At 39.4% G+C, this 21,231-nt stretch overlaps 1 protein-coding gene across 1 annotated transcript in view; it reads left to right on the forward strand.

Annotated features, from left to right (window-relative positions):
• LOC135712643 (uncharacterized) overlaps positions 1-21,231 on the forward strand; it is a gene marked incomplete at its 5' end in the record, with an annotated part of 166,424 nt that overhangs the window by 106,384 nt on the left and 38,809 nt on the right. Inside the window, 2 exons of the mRNA XM_065235597.1 lie at positions 7,053-7,137; positions 15,994-16,200. Of these exons, the coding sequence (XP_065091669.1) occupies positions 7,053-7,137; positions 15,994-16,200 (292 nt within the window). The remainder of the gene's footprint in view (positions 1-7,052; positions 7,138-15,993; positions 16,201-21,231) is intronic.

Below are 21,231 nucleotides of genomic sequence, written 5' to 3' on the forward strand. Positions count from 1 at the left end.
ACATTTTTCTCCAGCACACAACGAAAGACTCCCCGCAAGCAACTAGTTATCAAGGCTGCCCTCAAGAGCCCTCGATTCACCGAATAAGGAGGAAGAATCCGCACCGCTACTGATCGGAATCAGTAGCTCTTCGTGAGTCGCTGTGGGCCATCTATGCCAATGCGCGTCACCCTCGTTTCAAACAACATACAGCTCGCCAGCCTCATCCGTGTTGAACACCCTAATAGCTCAGCATTACTCAACCATCGCGACAAAACGGTTCTTTTCAGGACCACCATACATTATTGTTGTTTAAGAGTTAATTTTCATTGAACATTCGTTCGTCTTGCTGCCAGCCACATCACCCCCAAAGCTTTTTGACTATGTACACAGCAACCAAACGCTTGTGGTCAAATGCGTAACAGTATTGAAGTGGTACATACTAATTATCACAATGACCGAATACCATATAACCTTGTCAATAGTTCAGAGACACTTCGAATTATGGTAAGGTTTGCTCCAGGACGCTGAAAAAATCTCGAATTTATATGATTGATCGCGAATATCTTGCGATTGGAATATTTTTGCGAGAGATTCCTCCGAGCAATTTTCGTTTTTCTTATTATCTAAGATAAATGACGACTTCGGCAATACCTTATTCTATTATCATCAGGGGGTAAACAACATCCTTGAAAGCTCAATTTTGGCATGTGAATATATTGTGTTTCAGAGCATCTATTGGCCAAATTTGAGTGCTGAAGGACTTTGTTTACCCCCTGACGATAATTAAGTTAAGGTATTGCAGAAACCGACATTTGCCCTATTGAATAAACCAAAAATTGTGTACGAAAATGCATAAGTTTGTCATCAGAAAACGACGAGTTTCCGTGATGGGAAAAAGTGGTTTCCCTACCATAGTCTACATAATAACATAATATTGATACTAAACACGTAATCCTACGTCAAATCTACGGTCGTGTCTTGAACACAACCTCTTAGTTTTTTGAACTGTCGAATTTGTTTTAGTTTTACCGTTTTCCGATTTTTCTTCAATTTTACTTTCACCATTTTCCAATTATTTCATTTTTAATTCTTTTCGTTTCCTATGTTTGTAATTCAATCATTTTCCAGCTTTTCAATTATCCATTACTACGGTTTTTAACTTTACAACTCTCCATTTGTGGGTGACCCCGGCATAGTGGTTAGAATTCATACCTCTCACAGCATAGTCACGAGTTCAAATCTCACCCCAGACAAGCCACGAATGACCCAAGAGCGTTAAAGTACATATGACAAAAAATTCTCCATTTATCAATTTGCCAATTTGTCAATTTTTCTGTTTTGCAACTACACAATTTTCGTTGCTTCAACTATTTCAAATTTCCATTTTTCCAATGTAGAAATTTCCTAATTTCTACGCATTTTCTATTTTTACCAAGGGGTAATCAACTCCGCACTTTGTGTCTTAACAAAGCATGTCAAACTGTTCGGAACGTTAAGGCACACTTTGACAAGTAGGTCACATATAATCTATATATATATATATAAATGAATTTCTGTCTGTCTGTCTGTCTCACCCTTATAGACTCGGAAACTACTGAACCGATCGGCGTGAAAATTTGTATGCTAGGGTTTTTGGGGCCAGGAAAGGTTCCTATCTAGGGGCAAGCCAGCTGTACTCGAAGTTAATATTTTTGCTCAGAGTAAATTTGAGTAACTCATAATTACTCAAAAATGATCAAAGTAGTCTGGCCTTATATTCGTCAATAAATACAAACTAAAGTGTAAATCAACATTATGTCAAGCTGAACATTGCATTAGGTCCTAAGTAACATTGATCGATTCTCTTCGTCGACTTTCTCTTTCGTTAATAACTTCTCGATGAACATTTCAAATGGTCCTATCTGCTTTTATCGATTCTCTTCATCGACTTTCTCTTTTCATAACCACTGCTATGCAAACAGATTTCGCGCTAATTCTCCCACATAGTTTGATAAAGGAGGTTCTTATCTAGCGTCTAAAACGTCAAATACAACAGGGAAAGGTTTTGCAGCTGAGTTATTAACGAAAGAGAAAGTCGATGAAGAGAATCGATCAAAGCAGATAGGACCATTTGAAATGTTCATCGAGACTTGAGCACATAGCCGTTTCTTGTTGTGTTTGTCGCATTACGTGCTAGATAAAAGCTTCTTTTAACGATCTGTGTGCTGAAAATATCTGGTAATGTCTTATCAGGGCCGTGAAAATACAAATAGAAAGTCGACGAAGACAATCTGTCAATGTTACTTAGGACCTAATGCAATGTGCAGCTTGATGTGGCAAAGGAGGAGGAGAATTAGAATTATTTTATTATATTCTTGTTTAATCTATTGATTCTATTGAAATCATTAACAGCATGAATCACACTGATAAGCGAAATCTAAGAACTTTGCTTTATGTAAAGGCGAACAAGGTAAAAAATTCCATATCCGAAGATGGCCTAACATGAAAAATGTATCCGTATCACCCGGCAAGACGTGATTTATGAAACTTTATGTGCTTGGAAAAGCAGAGATTCTTCATTTCAACACATTACAAATTTCAGCATCTCAAATAAACATGAATATGTAGAGAATTCAAGATGGATGGGAGCTATATTTGGTTTGATCGAAACATACAATTTTAAATATTAATATTCGGTGACAATGTATTGCTTTTCTATTAATCTCAACTCGGACTTAGTGGCAAATAGAATTGCTTATAGTTAATATTTCTGAAAATCATGACAACCAGCAACCATTAACACAAGGATTATTTTTCTAGAATAGACTTCTCTGAATGCCCAAGCATTAGTGCAGAACTATGAGGTTGCTGCCTCAAAGTTCTGCCCTAATTCTTGGACATTCAGACAAAAGTCAGAGAATACTATTACAAAGCAGTAGTCGTAACTTTCATACTGGGAAGATTCAAACTGCGGTCAATTTAACGAAAAATATACTTCCGCCTTCAGCAAATTGCTCATATTTTGAATCGGCAAATGCTATGGACAACGTCGACCGATAACAAGTTGCACTAGGTTCGGATGAAAACGGCTTACAAAGGATTGGCACGAAGAAGTAGGAAGGTAATGGGATCTATGGATGGTTATCCAGTGTAAAACACCTTTTGATCTCTTTATTTATACAGGTATTCAAATAAGACGCCCACATTTATCAGGATTCACCATTCGATAATGCAACGCAGCAGAATTTAGAAATATTTATCACCGTTGAACGTCTTTGTTTGACAGTTAAGGAATAAACACAAAAAGGTTGCTGCACAGCTAAAAAAAAGTAGTGTAAATTTCCTTACTATGATGCACATAAATGGAGCGTTATAAATCATACAAATTTACATTATAAATCGTGTAAATTTATGAGACATGTCATGCAATATTCCGCATATTGTATGCAACTTTCCACCTTTGTTTGCAACATTTCGTGCAAGCTGCTAGTTTACGTGAAAAGGAAGTTTACATGCATGAATATTTGCATGCATGGATGTTTACATCACCAGTAAAATTCAGATTTTTTAGTGTGTGTGTTACCATGCATCACATGTTGAGCAACTCGAGTTACTCAAGTTGTTCAAAATTAACTCAAATATAACTCACGATCAAAAGCTGTCTTGTCTCCAGGTTCCTATGATGTTTCGAGACCCCTACCCTCTCTGTAAGGGGGGGGGGCTCCCAAATAAATGAAACAGAAATTTCTGCATAACTCGAGAACTAATCAATCAAATGGATTCAAATTTGGCATGTGGAAGTCATAGAAGGTAGCCCCTTAGATAAGAGGAGGGGGGGCTACATACAGTAATGCATGCTTTTTTTAATTGGTGCATAAACTCAAGCTAATATTGAATCCCGGGCGAGGCCGGACACACTCAGCTAGTATAATATAAAATGGCATCACTGTTGAGTGTTGACGTTTTGTAAATCGTTGCCAATTTTTACTACTCGGTTGAATAGTTTGTTTACTCAAAAATGAAGCTAGTTAGAGAATTTATTACTGTTGAAACTAGTGAAACCTCGACCCACCAACAACCCATCGATGTTGAGGATCGTTCGACAAATTCTGTAACTATTCTCGTGAATCTTTTCAGATCTATCAAAATCCGCCTCTTCTGAATCACATCAAAAATCAAGAGAGTACCAGAGCTGAGCCAAAAAGTTGAGTACATTTCTTCGGGACCTTCTGATCTTAGAGTTACCTCTATGATAATACCGCGCCTTATCCGACAAAGCTTTCTGAGGCCCTGTTAACGTCATCAACAGCCCTAATTTTGACAGACACCTTGTTATATATTTCCCTAATAAAACATTTATTAAAAGCACTAAGGCGACTGGTTTTTGCCTTCTGCAAGGGTGGCAACTAACGATTTTAAATTGGCTCACTGCTTGACTAACCTATTGGTCCTAAGCAAATCGATTAACGTACCCCATTCCAGTCGAAATTCTAGTACTATATTATGTTTGTTTTGATTCACTATGAAAGTTTGACAGATAAAATGAGGGGCTCGTGGATTTTCCTATGTTTTGAGGGGTGCATCGATTAACTTGGGACCGAAGAGAGTACCAGAGCTGAGCCAAAAAGTTGAGTACATTTCTTCGGGACCTTCTGATCTTAGAGCTACCTGTATGGTTATACCCCTTCCTCCCCTACTTCGCTGACATATAAGCCAATATTTTGTTCAATATTGAAAGTACCATCTTCCGATAAGGAAACCACAACTGCCTGTTGCGTTATCATAAAATACAACATTCACTGTCTTCTTTCCTGCAGACATCTAATTTAAAATTAACGATGAATTGTTTCATCTCACAACATTCATGCCGGAGAGGTTCACTTGTTTTAGAGGATCATTTTTTATTTAATAATTTCCAAGTAAAACCCTTGCAGAAGGCAAAAACCAGTCGCCTTAGTGCTTTTAATAAATGTTTTATTAGGGAAATATATAACAAGGTGTCTGTCAAAATTAGGGCTGTTGATGACGTTAACAGGGCCTCAGAAAGCTTTGTCGGATAAGGCGCGGTATTATCATAGAGGTAACTCTAAGACCAGAAGGTCCCGAAGAAACTTGCTAAATTTTTTTGCTCACCTCTGGTACTCTCTTCGGTCCCAAGCTAATCGATGAACCCCTCGAAACATAGGAAAATCCACGAACCCCTCATTTTATCTGTCAAACATGAATAACGAATCAAAACAAACATAGTGTAGTACTAGAATTTCGACTAGAATGGGGTTACGTTAATCGATTTGCTTGGGACCAGTAGGCTAGTCAAGTAGTGAGCCAATTTAAAATCTTTAATTTCCACCGGTTGGTATTATCAAGCCGCCTGGCTAGTTCGATTCCTAGGTTCGCTCTAAGAATTATTCGGGTTGGAAAATGTCGCCACTTCGCTGGGCATAGAGTATCATCATGCTTGCCACACGATATACAATTTCATGCATTTGTAAAGGCATCGAAAGCACTCAACTAGTAACTGTGAAAGAGCTTCAAAGTATTCTGTTAATTGACACTTTATTTCATAATCATCCTTTCAGTCCTTAATCCTAAATTTAGGGTGTGGATCTTGTTTATATTTCGTCATATGTTCCTATTTTAATCTTCATATCTGATTGCAATTTGTCGCGTATTGCAAGTGTAATAGGCTATGTATTCGCGTTTTTATGAGGCTCTGAATCCAGTCAAGTTTTACTAGGTATGCAATTCAAAATGACCAAAATAATATGTTACTTCTACTGTATTTTAAATCAGAACCCCACCTTCATATTGAGACTATGTGTATATGATTAAAAATCAGAGCGACATTTCTCGCTGACATCATTGGTCTTCCTATGTCGCCAATGTCGCTAGTCGCGCTTAGGTTTAGTGCTGACGCCACAATACGCCATTTCGAGGAGCTATTCGAATTGTGACCGCTGCGCTTAAAATTATTCCAAGAAACTAGTTAGAAGTTTGACACTTCTTGCAGCATCGACGACCAATACACCTGAAATCAAACCTCATTTCGCTAATGCCAACGTTCATTTGTTGATTATTTCCCGAGCACTATGCTCCACCGCAGTCTAAATCGTATTGTCCAAACAACAATAGAAGCCCGATATAAATCAAGACATCATTCCGCAGAGTGGTCATTCAACAAATTAAACCTGACCATTATTGCCATACTTCCACAACAAAGTCTCCATCCACCGGATCCCACGCGCACCCAAGACGAAGAAGAAGAATCATTGACCCGGTTAAGCCCGTCGGATCACCTTTAACTCCGCTCCGGAAGACGACCGGCTGTCGTCGAACTTCAACAAAAAAAGGCCCCAAACGAGAAATAAAAAGCAAAAGAAGCCGCAAAACTTGCCATATCCCCGTAATTAGGCGGTGAGACAGGAGGATTAAAAGGATTTCCTCCTCGTCGTAAAGCCCCATTTGGGGATTACCGTAAAAAAAAACATTCAATTTAGGTTAACTGGTAATTGAATTCGTCGTCTGCGGCAAAACTCGCTTCAAATCAAAGCCGTTCCAAGATGAAGAAACTGTACACAACCTCTTTCTCTCTCTTTCTCTCTCGCACACACACACACAAACTCTCGAGGCAATTGTTTTTCTCCAGAAATAAACTACCAAACAGCCACCGAGAAAACTCTTGATTTCCCGATTGTTGGACTTTCGGATTTCCGACCTTGTTTGAATTTCGTTTTCCCAGAAATAAAAGGCAGTGCACGACGCAAGACAATAGGAAACTTACGGAGAGACAGAGAGCGCGACTAAATTTGGCTCATCCTCCTTCTCCTCCTGCTCCTCTTCTGGGAAGTCGTTTTTTTTTTCATCGAAAGCCAAGAATACAACAATAGCACACACGCGGTCCCGGAAGAGCTTTCCGACGAAATGCGCTTGTTTACTCTAGCAGCACAAGTTGCCATGCAAATCTCTAGATTCGAATTTGATTGAGGGAAACTTTTTCTCACCCAAAAAGAAAGGTGGAAAGTTTTTGGACGACAACTTCTTGATTTTTTTTTTTTTATGTAATCGATTTCTTTTTTCTTTTTGCTCAACAGCTTCCGCCACCACCGCAGATCGAGCTGGTAGTCGACAAGCCACACCTGATGGGAGTGCTGCGGAGGCCAATCGTTCGGATACGACGTAAGTATTTTCTTGTTTAAAAGAACGTGCATAAGTTTGTTTTGGTAAATAGATTTGATATAATCTGGGATTTAGGGGAATTTCGGTTCCAGAATTTCGAGGATTTGGGATTTACCAGATTACAAGTTTTGGGATTCGATGGAATCCCGAATCAGGGATTCGATGGAATCCCGAATCAGGTATTCGATGGAATCGCGAATCAAGGATTGGATGGAATCCCAAATCAGATATTGGATGAAATCTCGAATCAGGAGTTCGATATAATTTCGAATCAGGGTTTCGATGGAATCCTGAATCAGGGATTCAATGGAATACCAAATCAGGGGTTCAATGGAATCCCGAATCAGGCATTCGAAGGAATTCAAAATTACAGATTCAATGGAATCCCGAATCAGGGATTCGATGGATTTCGGAATCAGGGAATCGACGGAATCCCGAATCAGGGATTCGAGGGAATCCCGAAACAGGGATTCGATGGAATCCCGAATCAGGGATTCGATGTAATCCCGAATCAGGGAATCGATGGAATCCCGAATCAGGGATTCAATGGAATCCCGAATCAAGGATTTGATGCAATCCCAAATCAGATATTGGATGGAATCTCGAATCAGGAGTTCGATATAATCTCGAATCAGGGATTCGATGGAATCCTGAATCATGGATTCGATGGACTACCAAATCAGGGGTTCGATGGAATCCCGAATCAGGGAGTCCATAGAATCCCGAACCTGGGATTCGAAGGTATTCCGAATCATGGATTCGAAGGAATTCAAAATTACAAATTCAATGGTTTTTTTTTAATTTTTATTAAAGAGATTTTTAGCCTTAGGCTAGTTCATCTCTAACACAAATTCAATGGAATCCCGAATCAGGGATTTGATGGAATCCCGAATCAGGGATTCGGTGGAATTCGGAATCAGGGATTCGACGGAATCCCAAATCAGGGATTCGAGGGAATTCCAAATCAGGGATTTGAATGAATCCCAAATCAGGGATTCGATGGAGTCCCGAATTAAGGATCCGATTTAATCTGGAAGTACGGATTCGATGGAATCCCAAATAAGGGATCCGGTGGAATCCCGAATCAGGGATTCAACAGAATTCTGATTCAGCAATTCGACAGAGTTCCGGATTATTGATTCGGCGGAATTCGGGTTTATGGATTCGACAGAATTTTTGTTCAAATATTCACTGAAATCCTGATTCACAGATAAGACATAATCTCGATCCCGGTATGATTTGTCCAACCCTGACCTCTTGATTTTAACTTTTAAATCTCCAAAAAAAATCTTGAATGTTACTTTAAAGCGGTCTACAAGGCAATTGGAAATCAATCAAAATTGATCTCCGTGACTATTGCAAAAAAAATGTTCATAAATTGACTGACAAGTAACCTCTTCGACCACTGCGTTTATCTTCAAATTCACAGCAAAGAGATCTTTTCGAGGTCTCACAGTCAAAAGTCAACACGACTTACATATCAAACCCAGAGAACTTCCATGATAAGCTACATATGGTAAATAGAGTCAGAAGAAATCTTCCGCTATAAGTCTAGAGAACTTCCACGACACATCCAAAGATATTCCAATGCAAGCTCATTGAACTACAATGGCAATTCCAGAGGACTTACAACAAAAGTCCAATGGAAATCTAAGTCAGATCCAGGCAAAGACGTCCAACCCAAGTCCATATGATTTGTAGGACAAGTCCAGAAGACTTCCATAAACTTCTTATCTACACACTAAGATTTTTTACAGGAGTCAGTATTTTTTTACTGGGTTTTTGAATTGCTGAAAAAGTCGGTAAAAACTCAAATGACCGTTATCCGTAAGGAATCAATGAAATCGATCAATTTTATTTTCTATCATTAAATGGGGCTAACAGAACTAAGTATGTGCTAGTTCAGAACAAATTTTCTCATTAATAAATTTTCCACAGATTTTTAAACTTTTACCGAACAGAACCGCAATTCAAAAACTCGGTAAAACCGTACTGATTCGATTAGTGTGTATGTGACTTCCTACTTGGTTATGTTTCTCGATCATTTTAGCACCACCAAGTAGTACGGCAGTGAATTATACTGTGAGAGTTTTGCACAGATGTCAGTTAAACTTGCACCAAAATCACCGACATTCGGTAGACAAAAATTATTGTTTAGATTACTGAAAAGTGGTTTGACACTGACCGAAACTGTTCCTCTGAACCACTGAAAAGTAGATTCTTAGACCATTTGATAGTAGTTTCCCAAATCACTGAAAAGTGGTCTCCTACACCATTGAATAAAGGTACTCAATACCACTGAAAAGTAGTCTCTTAAACTACTGAAACGAGATCCAAGACTTATGAAAATTGGTCTCCCAGACCACCGAAAAGTGGTCTCTTAAACCACTGAAAAGTGGTCCCCTAGACCACTGAAACGTGGTCTCCTAGACCACTGAAAAGTGGTCTCCTAGACCACTGAAAAGTGGTCTCCTAGACCACTGAAAAGTGGTCTCCTAGACCACTGAAAAGTGGTCTCCTAGACCACTGAAAAGTGGTCTCCTAGACCACTGAAAAGTGGTCTCCTAGACCACTGAAAAGTGGTCTCCTAGACCACTGAAAAGAAGTTTGCAAGACCACTAAAAATTGGTCTCCAAGACCACCGAAAAGTGGTATCCCAGACTACTGCAAAGTGATCTCCTAGACCAATGAAAAGTGGTCTTGTAGACCACAGCAAACTGGTCTCCCAGACCACTAAACAGTGGCTTTTTAGATCACTGAAAGTCGTCTCCAAGGCCATTGACATGTGGCTTCCTAGACCACAGAAAAGGGGTCTCCTAATTCACTTAGAAGTGGTCTTTTAGACCACTGAAAAGTGGTCTTCTAGACCAATCAAACGTGGTCTCCTAGACCAATCAAACGTGGTCTCCTAGACTACTGAAACGTGGAATCCTAAAGCATTGAAACGTGGAATCCTAGACCACTGAAACGTGGTCTCCTAGACCACTGAAAAGTTGTTTCCATAACTACAGAAAGTGTCTCCCAAACCACTGAAACGTTGTCTCCTAGGTCACTGAATACTGGTCTCCTAGAGCACTAAAAAGTGGTCTCCTAGATCACTGAAATGTGGTCTCCATGACTACAGAAAGTTGCCTCCATGACTCCCAGACCACTGAAAAGTGGTCTCCTAACCAAACTGAAACGTTGTCTCCTAGACCACTGTAAAAAGGTCTCCCAGACCACTGAAACGTAGTCTTTTACACCACTTAAACGTGGTCTCCTAGACCACTGAAAATTGGTCTCCCAGACCACTAAAAAGTGGTCTCCAAAGTAACTGAAACATGGTCTCCCAGACCACTGAAATGTGGTCTTCTAGCCTACTGAAATTTTTCCTATAGATCTAGAAAAGTGGATCTCTACACCACTGAAAAGTGATCTCAAAGACCACAGAAAACTGGTCTCCCAGACCACTTAACAGTGGTTTCGTAGTTCACTGAAAAGTCGTCTCCAAGGCCACTGAAAAGTCGTCTCCAAGGCCACTGGAATGTGGTCTCCTAGTTCACTTAAAAGTGGTCTCTTAAACCACTGAAAAGTGGACTCTTAAACCACAGAGAAGTGGTATTCTATACCACTCAAACGTGGTCTCCTAGACCACTGAAACGTGGAATCCTAGACCACTGAAACGTGATCTCCTAGCCCACTGAAATGTAGTCTGATAGACCACTGAATAAAGTGGCCATGACTGCAGAAAACTGGTCTCCCAAACCACTGAAAAGTGGTCTCCCAAACCACTGAAACGTTGTCTCCTAGGCCACTGAATAGTGTTCTCCTAGTCCACTGAAAGAAGGTCTCCTAGACCACTGAAACGTGGCCTCCTAGACCACTGAAAAGTGTTCTCTTAGACCTCTGAAAAGTGGTCTCCCAAACCACAGAAAAGTGGTCTCCCAGACTTCTGAAATTGGTCTCCCAGACCGCTCAACAGTGGTTTCTTAGATCACTGCAAAGTCGTCTCCTGAGACTGAATAGTGCTCTCCTAGACCACTCAAAAGTGGTCTCCTAGACCACTGAAGAATGGACTTCTAGATCTCTAAAAACTGCCTCCTAGATCACTGAAAAGAGGTCACCCAGACAAATGAAAAGTGGTCTCCTAGACCACTGGAAAGAGGTGCCCCAGACAAGTGAAAATTGGTCTCCTATACCACTGAAAACTAGTCTCTCAGAGCAGTCAAAAGTGGTCTCCTAGACCACTAAAAAGTGGTCTCCTAGACCACTGAAAAGTGGTCTCCTAGACCACTGAAAAATGGTCTCCTAGACCACTGAAAAGTGGTCTCCTAGACCACTGAAAAGTGGTCTCCTAGACCACTGAAAAGTGGTCTCCTAGACCACTGAAAAGTGGTCTCCTAGACCACTGAAAAGTGGTCTCCTAGACCACTGAAAAGTGGTTTTCTAGACCACAGCAAACTGGTCTCCCAGACCACTAAACAGTGGCTTCTTAGATCACTGAAAGTCGTCTCCAAGGCCATTGACATGTGGCTTCCTAGACCACAGAAAAGGGGTCTCCTAATTCACTTAGAAGTGGTCTTTTAGACCACTGTAAAGTGGTCTCTTTGACCACTGAAAAGTGGTCTTCTAGACCAATCAAACGTGGTCTCCTAGACCACTGAAACGTGAAATCCTAGAGCACTGAAACGTGGAATTCTAGACCACTGAAACGTGCTCTCCTAGACCACTGAAAAGTTGTTTCCATAACTACAGAAAGTGTCTCGCAAACCACTGAAACGTTGTCTCCTAGGCCACTGAATAGTGGTTTCCTAGAGCACTAAAAATTGGTCTAACAGACTACTAAAAAATGGTCTCGCACTGTAAAAAGGTCTCCAAGACCACTTAAACGTAGTCTTTTACACTACTCAAAGTCTCCTAGACCACTGAAAATTGGTCTCCCAGACCACTAAAAAGTGGTCTCCAAAGTCACTGAAACATGGTCTCCCAGACCACTGAAATGTGGTCTTCTAGCCTACTGAAATTTTTCCCCTAGATCTAGAAATGTGGATCTCTACACCACTGAAAAGTGATCTCAAAGGCCACAGAAAACTGGTCTCCCAGACCACTTAACAGTGGTTTCTTAGTTCACTGAAAATTCGTCTCCAAGGCCACTGAAATGTGGTCTCCTAGTTCACTTAAAAGTGATCTCTTAAACCACTGAAAAGTGGCCTCTTAAACCTCTGAGAAGTGGTCTTCTAGACCACTCAAACATGATCTTCTAGACCATTGAAAATTGGTCTCCTAGCCCACTGAAAAGAAGTATCATAGACCACTGAAAAGTGGTCTCCTATTTCACTGAAATGTGGTCTCCATGACTACAGAAAGTTGCCTCCATGACTGCAAAAAAGTAGTCTCCCAGACCACTGAAAAGTGGTCTCCCAACCAAACTGAAACGTTGTCTCCTAGACCACTGAAAAAACGTCTCCCAGACCACTGAAAAATTATTTCCTATACAACTAAAAAGTAGTATCCTAGCCCACTGAAAAATGGTCTCCTCGACCACTAGACAGTGGTCTCCCAGAACACTGAAAAGTGGTCTCCCAAACCACTGTAACGTTGTCTCCCAGATCACTGAAACGTGGTCTCCCAGACCACTGAAACGTGGTTTTCAAGACTACTGAAATTTGTCTCCTAGGTCTAGAAAAGCGGATCTCTAGACCAGTGAAAAGTGGTCTCTAAGACCACAGAAAACTGGTCTCCCAGACCACTTAACAGTGGTTTCTTAGTTCACTGAAAAGTCGTCTCCAAGGCCACTGAAATGTGGTCTCCTAGTTCACTTAAAAGTGGTCTCTTAAACCACTGAAAAGTGGACTCTTAAACCACAGAGATCAAACGTGGTCTCCTAGACCACTGAAACGTGGAATCCTAGACCACTGAAACGTGATCTCCTAGCCCACTGAAATGTAGTCTGATAGACCACTGAATATAGTCCCCATGACTGCAGAAAAGTGGTCTCCCAAACCACTGCAAAGTGGTCTACCAAACCACTGAAACGTTGTCTCCTAGGCCACTGAATAGTGTTCTCCTAGTCCACTGAAAGAAGGTCTCCTAGACCACTGAAACGTGGCCTCCTAGACCACTGAAAAGTGGTCTCTTAGACCTTTGAAAAGTGATCTCCCAAACCACAGAAAGTGGTCTCCCAGACTACTGAAATTGGTCTCCCAGACCACTAAAGAGTGGTTTCTTAGATCACTGCAAAATCGTCTCCTAGGCCACTGAATAGTGCTCTCCTAGACCACTCAAAAGTGGTCTCCTAGACCACTGAAGAATGGACTTCTAGATCTCTAAAAACTGCCTCCTAGATCACTGAAAAGAGGTCACCCAGACAAAGGAAAGGTGGCCTCCTAGACCACTGGAAAGAGATGCCCCAGACAAGTGAAAATTGGTCTCCTATACCACTGAAAACTAGTCTCTCAGAGCAGTCAAAAGTGATCTACTAGATTACTGAAAAGTGGTCTCCTAGACCACTAAAAAGTGGTCTTCAAGTCCTAGAAAAGTGGACCTCTAGATCACTCAAAAGTGGTTTACTGGACCACTGAAAAATGGGCTCGTAGACCCTGTCGTAGACTGAAAAGCGGTTTCCTATACCACCTAGACCACTCATAATTTCATACTTACAGGAAAAGGATCTCTTAGACTACATAGAAAAAGCTTCCAAAACACAAAAAAAAAAGGATCTTAAGCTACACACTTAGAAATACCTAATTTTACATGTGACGGAATCCATCTTTGACATAAAGGATGACACGTGAACAAACACGTCATGTAAAATTAGGTGCTCCGAGACTGAAAAGTTCGTTACTCGACGAAAAGTACGATTGATTGAGCTGAATTTAATTTCTATTATGATTCAATGTTATGTCAAAATTGACGCTCGTATATGTCAGTCTCAGAGCACCTATATTTACATGATTTTTTCTAAGTGTGTACGCCACGCTAAATAAACGAACATCAGATGTTACCTCTCAGAATTCCATGCAACCAATTATTCGCTAGGGGCAATAAACCATGCTTGCATTGGAAATCAACTATTTCTCGCAAAATTTTCCAAAATGGCGTATTCGAGTTTTTTTAGCAAATGAAAACTAATCGAAATGACGTTTAAAATAAAGTTGAAGACTACTGGACTGCCTTTAAAGAAATAGCCAAATCAAAATTGCCAAAAAAAGGAATAAAAAACACTGTTAAAAGTTTCAAAAAACAAATGTTTACTAACAAAAAAATTGGCATTTTTAAGATTCTTCAAATTATATTTATTTGCAAGATTATCAAAAATGCTAAATTTTCTGATATTCGGCCCAAACCCCCCAACCCCCACTTTAAAATTGACCGAAATCGTAGAGCATCCACTTTTAGTAATATGTTTGAAATTTCTTCTCACAAATAATTTTGAGATATTTGAGTTTAAGTACTTTTCTAAATTTCTACTCAGATTTACAAAAAAAAAATAGTCTCCGTGTATATTTTTCCCATTACGACTACATTTTTTCACTAAAACTTTGTCTTAGGCGTTATTTCAACCAAAAGTGACGTGCAGTTTTTTTTTTTTTTGTAAGTTCCAAAGACGCCATTTTGAAAGAATTGTTCAAGATCCTAAATGTCCGAATTTCAGCAAACATGTGAATGATTGCCCATAACAAACAATTTTCGCGGGGAGAATTTCCCCTACCCGATGATGTTGTTGGTTTGCGTGGGCGTACATCGGTTCGTGCGTACATATATGCCCTACCCGATGTTTGTTTACAAAAAAATATATAGACCCTTTTCAAATGTTACGCAAGAATTATGCAATGTTTCATGCAGCTCGGAGATGGTCGAAAGAAAAAAAATATTTTTTTTTTTTGCTCTCTGTTCTAATTCGGTCATTTTGGTTTTGAATTTCGTTTTTCAAAATGGCCTATTTGGCAATTTTGTATAAATCGAAATGACGTCCAAGGCAAAATAAGGTCTTTCTCAGTAAATTATACACGGAAATTTTGTTTTGAAATATTGACTAAACATTTAAAAAAAAAAACCTGATAAAAACATGAATTTCTTAAAGTTTTCGTGATCATCATTTAAATATTTAAGAAAAAGGAAATGAAAAATGCTGAAACTTTTGACATATTGGAAACCATGGATCTTTCAAAATTCACAAAAATCATAGTTGAAGAACATTCGGTCAAATTTTATGTTTAAATTATGATTTAAGCGATTTGGATAGGGAGATTGCATACTCCCTGTTGTTAACATTTCGTGGATAGTGGGCGGGCTCTTCTCCACACTCATGAGTCATCCTTCTGGACGAGGGCTTGTTCCATTGCGAATTATATGATCACGGTTGCTGGAAGGAGATTCTTATTCTGTTCCCGGTGGGTTTCGTGTGGGTGTTTCTTTTTATGGGCCCACCCCTCCGTTTTTGGCTCTTCATACAGCGCCAAGCTGAATATGACTTGTCAGTGGGACTTGATCAAGTCGTCCGGATTGGATTGCCCATTGCTATGTGCAGACGCCTTGCTACATGAGTGGTAGTCTCAATCATCATTTAAAAAAAAAGCTAATGAAGAATGCAAACTATTTTACATATTGGTCCCTTAAAAACTCACACAAATCATACTTCAAGAACATTTGGTCAAAGTTTAAGTTTTAAGTGATTTTTTACCTTTTAGAACCACGAGAAAAGTAGCAAAAGTTGGAGCGTTTCTTTAATAAAAATTGTAATTTGGTGGTCCAGTCGTTCATTTCAATTAGTTTTATTCCTAAAATCCCCACTGTGCATTGTTTAGAATTTGTTATTTTAGCTGGAATCTTATGTTGAATCTAATCAATTCTCATCTCCCTCTCTCTCTCTTTCAGCCGCCACCAGTTCGGAGGTGTCGGCCCGGCGGAAAAATCGCACCAGCATCGAGAACAACACGACCAAGGTGCGCAGCGAGGCGGCCGTGGCCATCATCAAGAAGACCACCCAGGAGAACTCGGAACCGAAGGGATCGTTGGCCTGTGCACTGCCCTGGGGCCACGGCTGGGGTTGGGCGACCCTGCCGAATGGCATCTGGAGCGGAGGTGAGTTGAGCAGTGACTACAGAAAAAGCTATTAAACTCAAATTACAACGACGAAAGTTCCAACCATCACGCTTGACGGAAAACTTGAAAAGATCAAATTCAAATTACCACCACACGCCAACCCTGCTGCCTCCCGAGGGGCCCAGTGACAAACAACATCGATTTTCGTCGTCGAGGGAAATTTCCCATTAATCATAATTACTTCCCGGTCGTCGTCGTCTTCGGCGCCCCTTTCGACGACGACGACGACGGAGACGCTATTAATTGACCCCTTTTCCCTGTTCTGCCTTGTCATCCGAACCTACCGAAAGGAGAAGATACCGAATTAATCAGATTCGAAGGATATTGAATATTTATTGAAATCGATTCCCTCTTTTGTACCGGAAAATGGAAGGATTTGTCGTTTCGAGTTGGTGCCGAAACGAATCTGAAAGTCATCCTCGGAAATCTGATGGAATAATCATCTATTCATATATGCGATTTGAATGCGCCTTTCTGCCGTGAACCATGAGGGAAGTTTTGGACAACTGATCAATTTTCAATCACCCTTTTCTGCCCTCAAAAATTAGGCTTGTTCGTCTCCACGAGGACTAGCGACAAGTTCATTAAGCTCAACTTTCCTTTCACCCCCCGCATTGCAAACCTTTCAAAAAGGATCCTTATAAAGCAAGCTCGCAAATGAAGAGCCTGGCCATTTTGCTCCCACTCACACCTTTCAATGACCGTTTTATTATGTGAGTAGCATAATGGGAAAACCTATTCGGCAGTCATTTTAATTTCTATTCATGGCATGGCTTATCTCGAGAGTAGAGCCAAGTGCAGTCATATAGGAAGGATGCAGATGGCACTTTTGATGGCCATCGTTGCTCGTTCCTTTTTTTTTCTTTTTGCATCTGAAAGGATAATATAACTGGTCTATTGAAGTCATGAATAAGAGAGCCGAACGCAATCCCTATCTCAGTAGATGCAGGTGCAGAAAGTTTAATGGCTCCATTTTGGGTCAAAATTCGATGTCTAATATAAGTTTTATGCATTGTCAAAGCAAAATTTGTAGTAAGAGTTGTCGAATTACCTTTTATTTTCATTGATCACGAATTGTTCATGATACCAAAAATCATGAAAACAGGAAAACTCGAAAGAACTCCTCACGTTTTAAAGATGGAAAAATCCTTAAAAATTGTACATCTCGTTTACTTGCCAAATTGCCATACCTTAATCTTCGAAAATTCTGTGGATAGGAGAAATGGCTTTAATGTTGGCCTTTGGATCTATGGTTGGGCCCATCGCTAAAAATCTGCTATTTATCAATTTTATCTAGATGAACGTGTCAATGGGGCGGTACTAATGGATATATTTGGTCGCTATTGAACATTTAGTCGAGTGCTGAATTTATGTATGGGCCCAAATAAGGTGCATTTAGGCCCACATTACATCCATTTCCCCTACATAAAATTTCTTCAATACCGAAAAAAATTTAATTAAATCACTGGAAAATTGTTTGCTAGATCACTCAAAAGTGCTCTTCTAGACCACGGAACAGTAGTTTCCTATAACACTGGCAAGTGGTCTCCTTGAATACCAAAAAGTGGTCTGCTAGACCAGCAAGCGATTTAAAATGTCTGTTTTCTGTACAAAAATTACAAAAAATGCGTTTTAACAATAAGGTCTTAAAATTTTACTAATACAGTATCCGTTTGATTTCGGCAACAAGTCCGAAAATTTAGTGTTGCCAAAACCAAACGGTTTTATTCTCAAATTTCATTTATGATTTCATTGATTTCGGACCAGCGTGAGTCATCTTTATGAAATTTTTCCTTATAACATTTTCATGACATTTACCACCTCTGGTCTAGGTTGCCTTGAATGAATTAGACAGGAGACAAAACATCGTTTTGCCTTTTTCTTATTGTCTTTAGAAATTATTGTTTACTTTATTAAAGTTTTAAAGTTTTAACTTTATGTTTAATCAATGTGACTCAAAAATGTCATCATTTTAAAAAAATTGCATTAAAGCAAAGCTTACCGTAAGAAAAAAATTCTGGCGCAATTTGATTTTTTTCTAAAAAAATTAATTTTTTTTTTTAAATCCAAGAAAATCTACATGTAAAAATAAGTTTTTTATCTCATCCTGAAAAATTGGGACTCTAAACAAAACCGCAAAGTCGATTGCAACGTAATTATTTTTCGGGATTGTAAGTTGCTAGCTACATTTGTGGTTAAAGCGACGAAACTGACGATAAATGAGGGAGGCACGTTCCCCTCTCTACTACTCCTAGAGCTGCCAGTGGCGATTGGGAATAAATCACTAAAATTAAGTAGATTAATTCCCTTGAGCCTCGAAAAACATAGTTGCTTCCGAACCCATATGTCCGGATTGATTTGAGATTTGGACGGAACTGTTTTTGCAAACCATGACTTCAACCACCGATTTCTCGCGAATAAAAGCTCGATCTCGAAAACTAACAACACAATCAGGTAGGGGAGTGATTCTTCTAGCAATTGGTACAGTTTGTTTGTATTAGTATTAGTTGTATTGCAAAAGAAAACAAGCGACAATTATAGACCCACAACTGAAAAGGGTCTATCAGCCTTTGTGAGCAAAATTGTGACAGCTCTTTGATCGCAAATCGAAGGCATCCCATGTAAACAAACAGTATTGTAGGGAAAGTAGGGAAAGTTACCGTGAAAGTTGCATGGGTGGCTGAAACATAACCTGATAGGGTTGATTGGGCTGAAGCATTGTCCCTTTCGGGGGCGACCCCGGCGTAGTGGTTGACATCCATACCTTTCACGCCAAAGTCACGAGTTCAAATCTCACCCCGGACAAGTCACGAATGACCCAAGAGTGTTAAAGTGACTATAATAAAAAAAAAAAAAAAAAAAAAAAAAAAAAAAAATTGTCCCTTTCAATCAGAGATGCCAGATTTACAGAAATGACTGAGAATCGACAGACTTTTATTTTTTCCCACAGATTTTTTTTTTTTTTCGTTACAGACATTTACAGACTTTTGAGTTTTTTCACAGATATTTACAGACTTTTGTAATCCAGGGAAAAATTTAAAATTTATTTGGTTACACTGTTTTACAGTACTACGTGTTAATTAAATTACATGTGCGATGCATTTTGCAACACGCATTAGAAATTCACGCTAACTTCTGCTTACTCACCAGGTGAGTCAATCGTACTCACTTTCGTCCCATGTACCGAGTTGTCAAAAATTGAGTAAACGAGAAATGTCAAACTGAGTAAAAGCCATTCAGTCAGCAAAATCCTGGACTTGGAAAAATTGCCAGTCATTTCAGAGGTAGCCTCATAGAAAATGTTACTTAAAACCGACTGAAATGCCTTCAGGTAAGAACGAATTACTTAGGGAAACGGTGTTGAACCATTGTCTGCTCCTGTATCCGGGGCAGACAATTTCCATTTCTTTGAATAAAAATCAAAACAAAAACCCGCAACTGAAAATACCGGCGAGTGGATTTGACTCAGTCTACGTGAGAACGTCGTTTACTCAAAAGTGAGTTAACATAAGACTACTCAATTTTGAGTAGCCCTACTTGCCGCTGAGATGAGTACCTTCGACTCAATTTTGAGTTGACCAGAATAAGCGTGTAGTTCACTCATAATCGCCAAAAGTGCAAGAACTCAGCGATGAGTAAATTTGCCTCATGGTTTCCTGTGGAAAACCTAAAAAATCTGCCGGAAAATGAAGGAGTAGTACTAATAGACTGAGTGAATCCAATCTGTACTTTTCTCAAAATTCGGGATTTTTTCCTTGGAAAATCCTGGAAAACCTGGGAAAACATGAGACAAATTTTACTCCTCGCTGAGTTCCTGCACTTTTGGCGATTATGAGTGAACTAAACTCAAATTTGGGTTGTTCTCATTCGCCGTGAACATTTTCATTACGATTTGACGGTTTGTTTGGATACGTCAACTCACGTTGGCCGGTCTATTAGTTGACTGTCTATAGTTACTGTCAAATTGATATGAAAATACCTGCTTTGTGAATTTAAACCCAGTTTTCTCAACAATTGTGCGTGCTTCAAAAAATCTAACTAGACGTATAGATTCAGGAAGGTCTATTCAACAAAATCTAAGCCTAAGATTCAAAGGAAGGAAACAAAATCCATCTTGGCTAATTATAAACACAACATTCTAAAAAATCCAAGCATAACTTTCAAAGGACGGTATCAAAATCCAACTTAGCAGAGAAGAAAACCCAAATTTCTAAAAAAAAAATACTTTTCCGAATTATCCCGTCGATTCTATAAAATACAAGCTTACTTTTCAAATATCTAGATAGAGCTGGAATTAGGGCGTAACAACTTTAGTAAACAATGACTTCTTTTGATGATTTCTAGAAAGCTAAGGCTTGCCAACGCAAGTCAACAACACCTTCGGGTAGGGGAAGACTTCCCCTACCTAACGGTTATGTTGGTTTAGGTGAGTGTGCCCTGATTTCCTAGAAAACACCCATAGAAGTCATTATTTACAAAGGATTTTACGCCCTATTTCCAGCTCTATCTAGATATATGAGCCAATATGCAATTTGACATAACCGAAAAACCAAATTTATTTGAAAATAAGGAAAATACGTATGGATTCAGCAATTCTATAATTCAACTTTGCTGAACAGGAAGCCCAAATTTCTGTGAAAATACATACTTTTGAGAATTTAAACCCATTTTTCTAAAAAAAAATGTGCAAGTTTCAAAAAACTTACCGTCACGTATGGATTCAGCAAGGTCCATTCTATAAAATGTAAGCCAATTTTTCAAAGGACGGAGCCAAAATCCAACTTGACTCAACAGAAAACCCGAACGTACATCAAAACACGTATTTTTGTCAATTTAAACTCGGTTTTCACAAAAATTCAAAAATTTCAACCCTGACGTATGGATTCAGGAAGGTCCATTCTATAAAATCCGAATCCATTTTTCAAAGATCAGAGCCGAAATTCAGCCTTGGGAGAACAGAAAATCAAAGTTTCTATGGAAGTACATATTTTTGTGACTTTAAACTCAGTT

Source organism: Ochlerotatus camptorhynchus, unplaced genomic scaffold (genome assembly GCF_037179485.1).
Source record: "Ochlerotatus camptorhynchus isolate MF236.1 unplaced genomic scaffold, CSIRO-AGI_Acam_v1.1 ptg000498l, whole genome shotgun sequence".
Classification (NCBI taxonomy): domain Eukaryota; kingdom Metazoa; phylum Arthropoda; class Insecta; order Diptera; family Culicidae; genus Ochlerotatus; species Ochlerotatus camptorhynchus.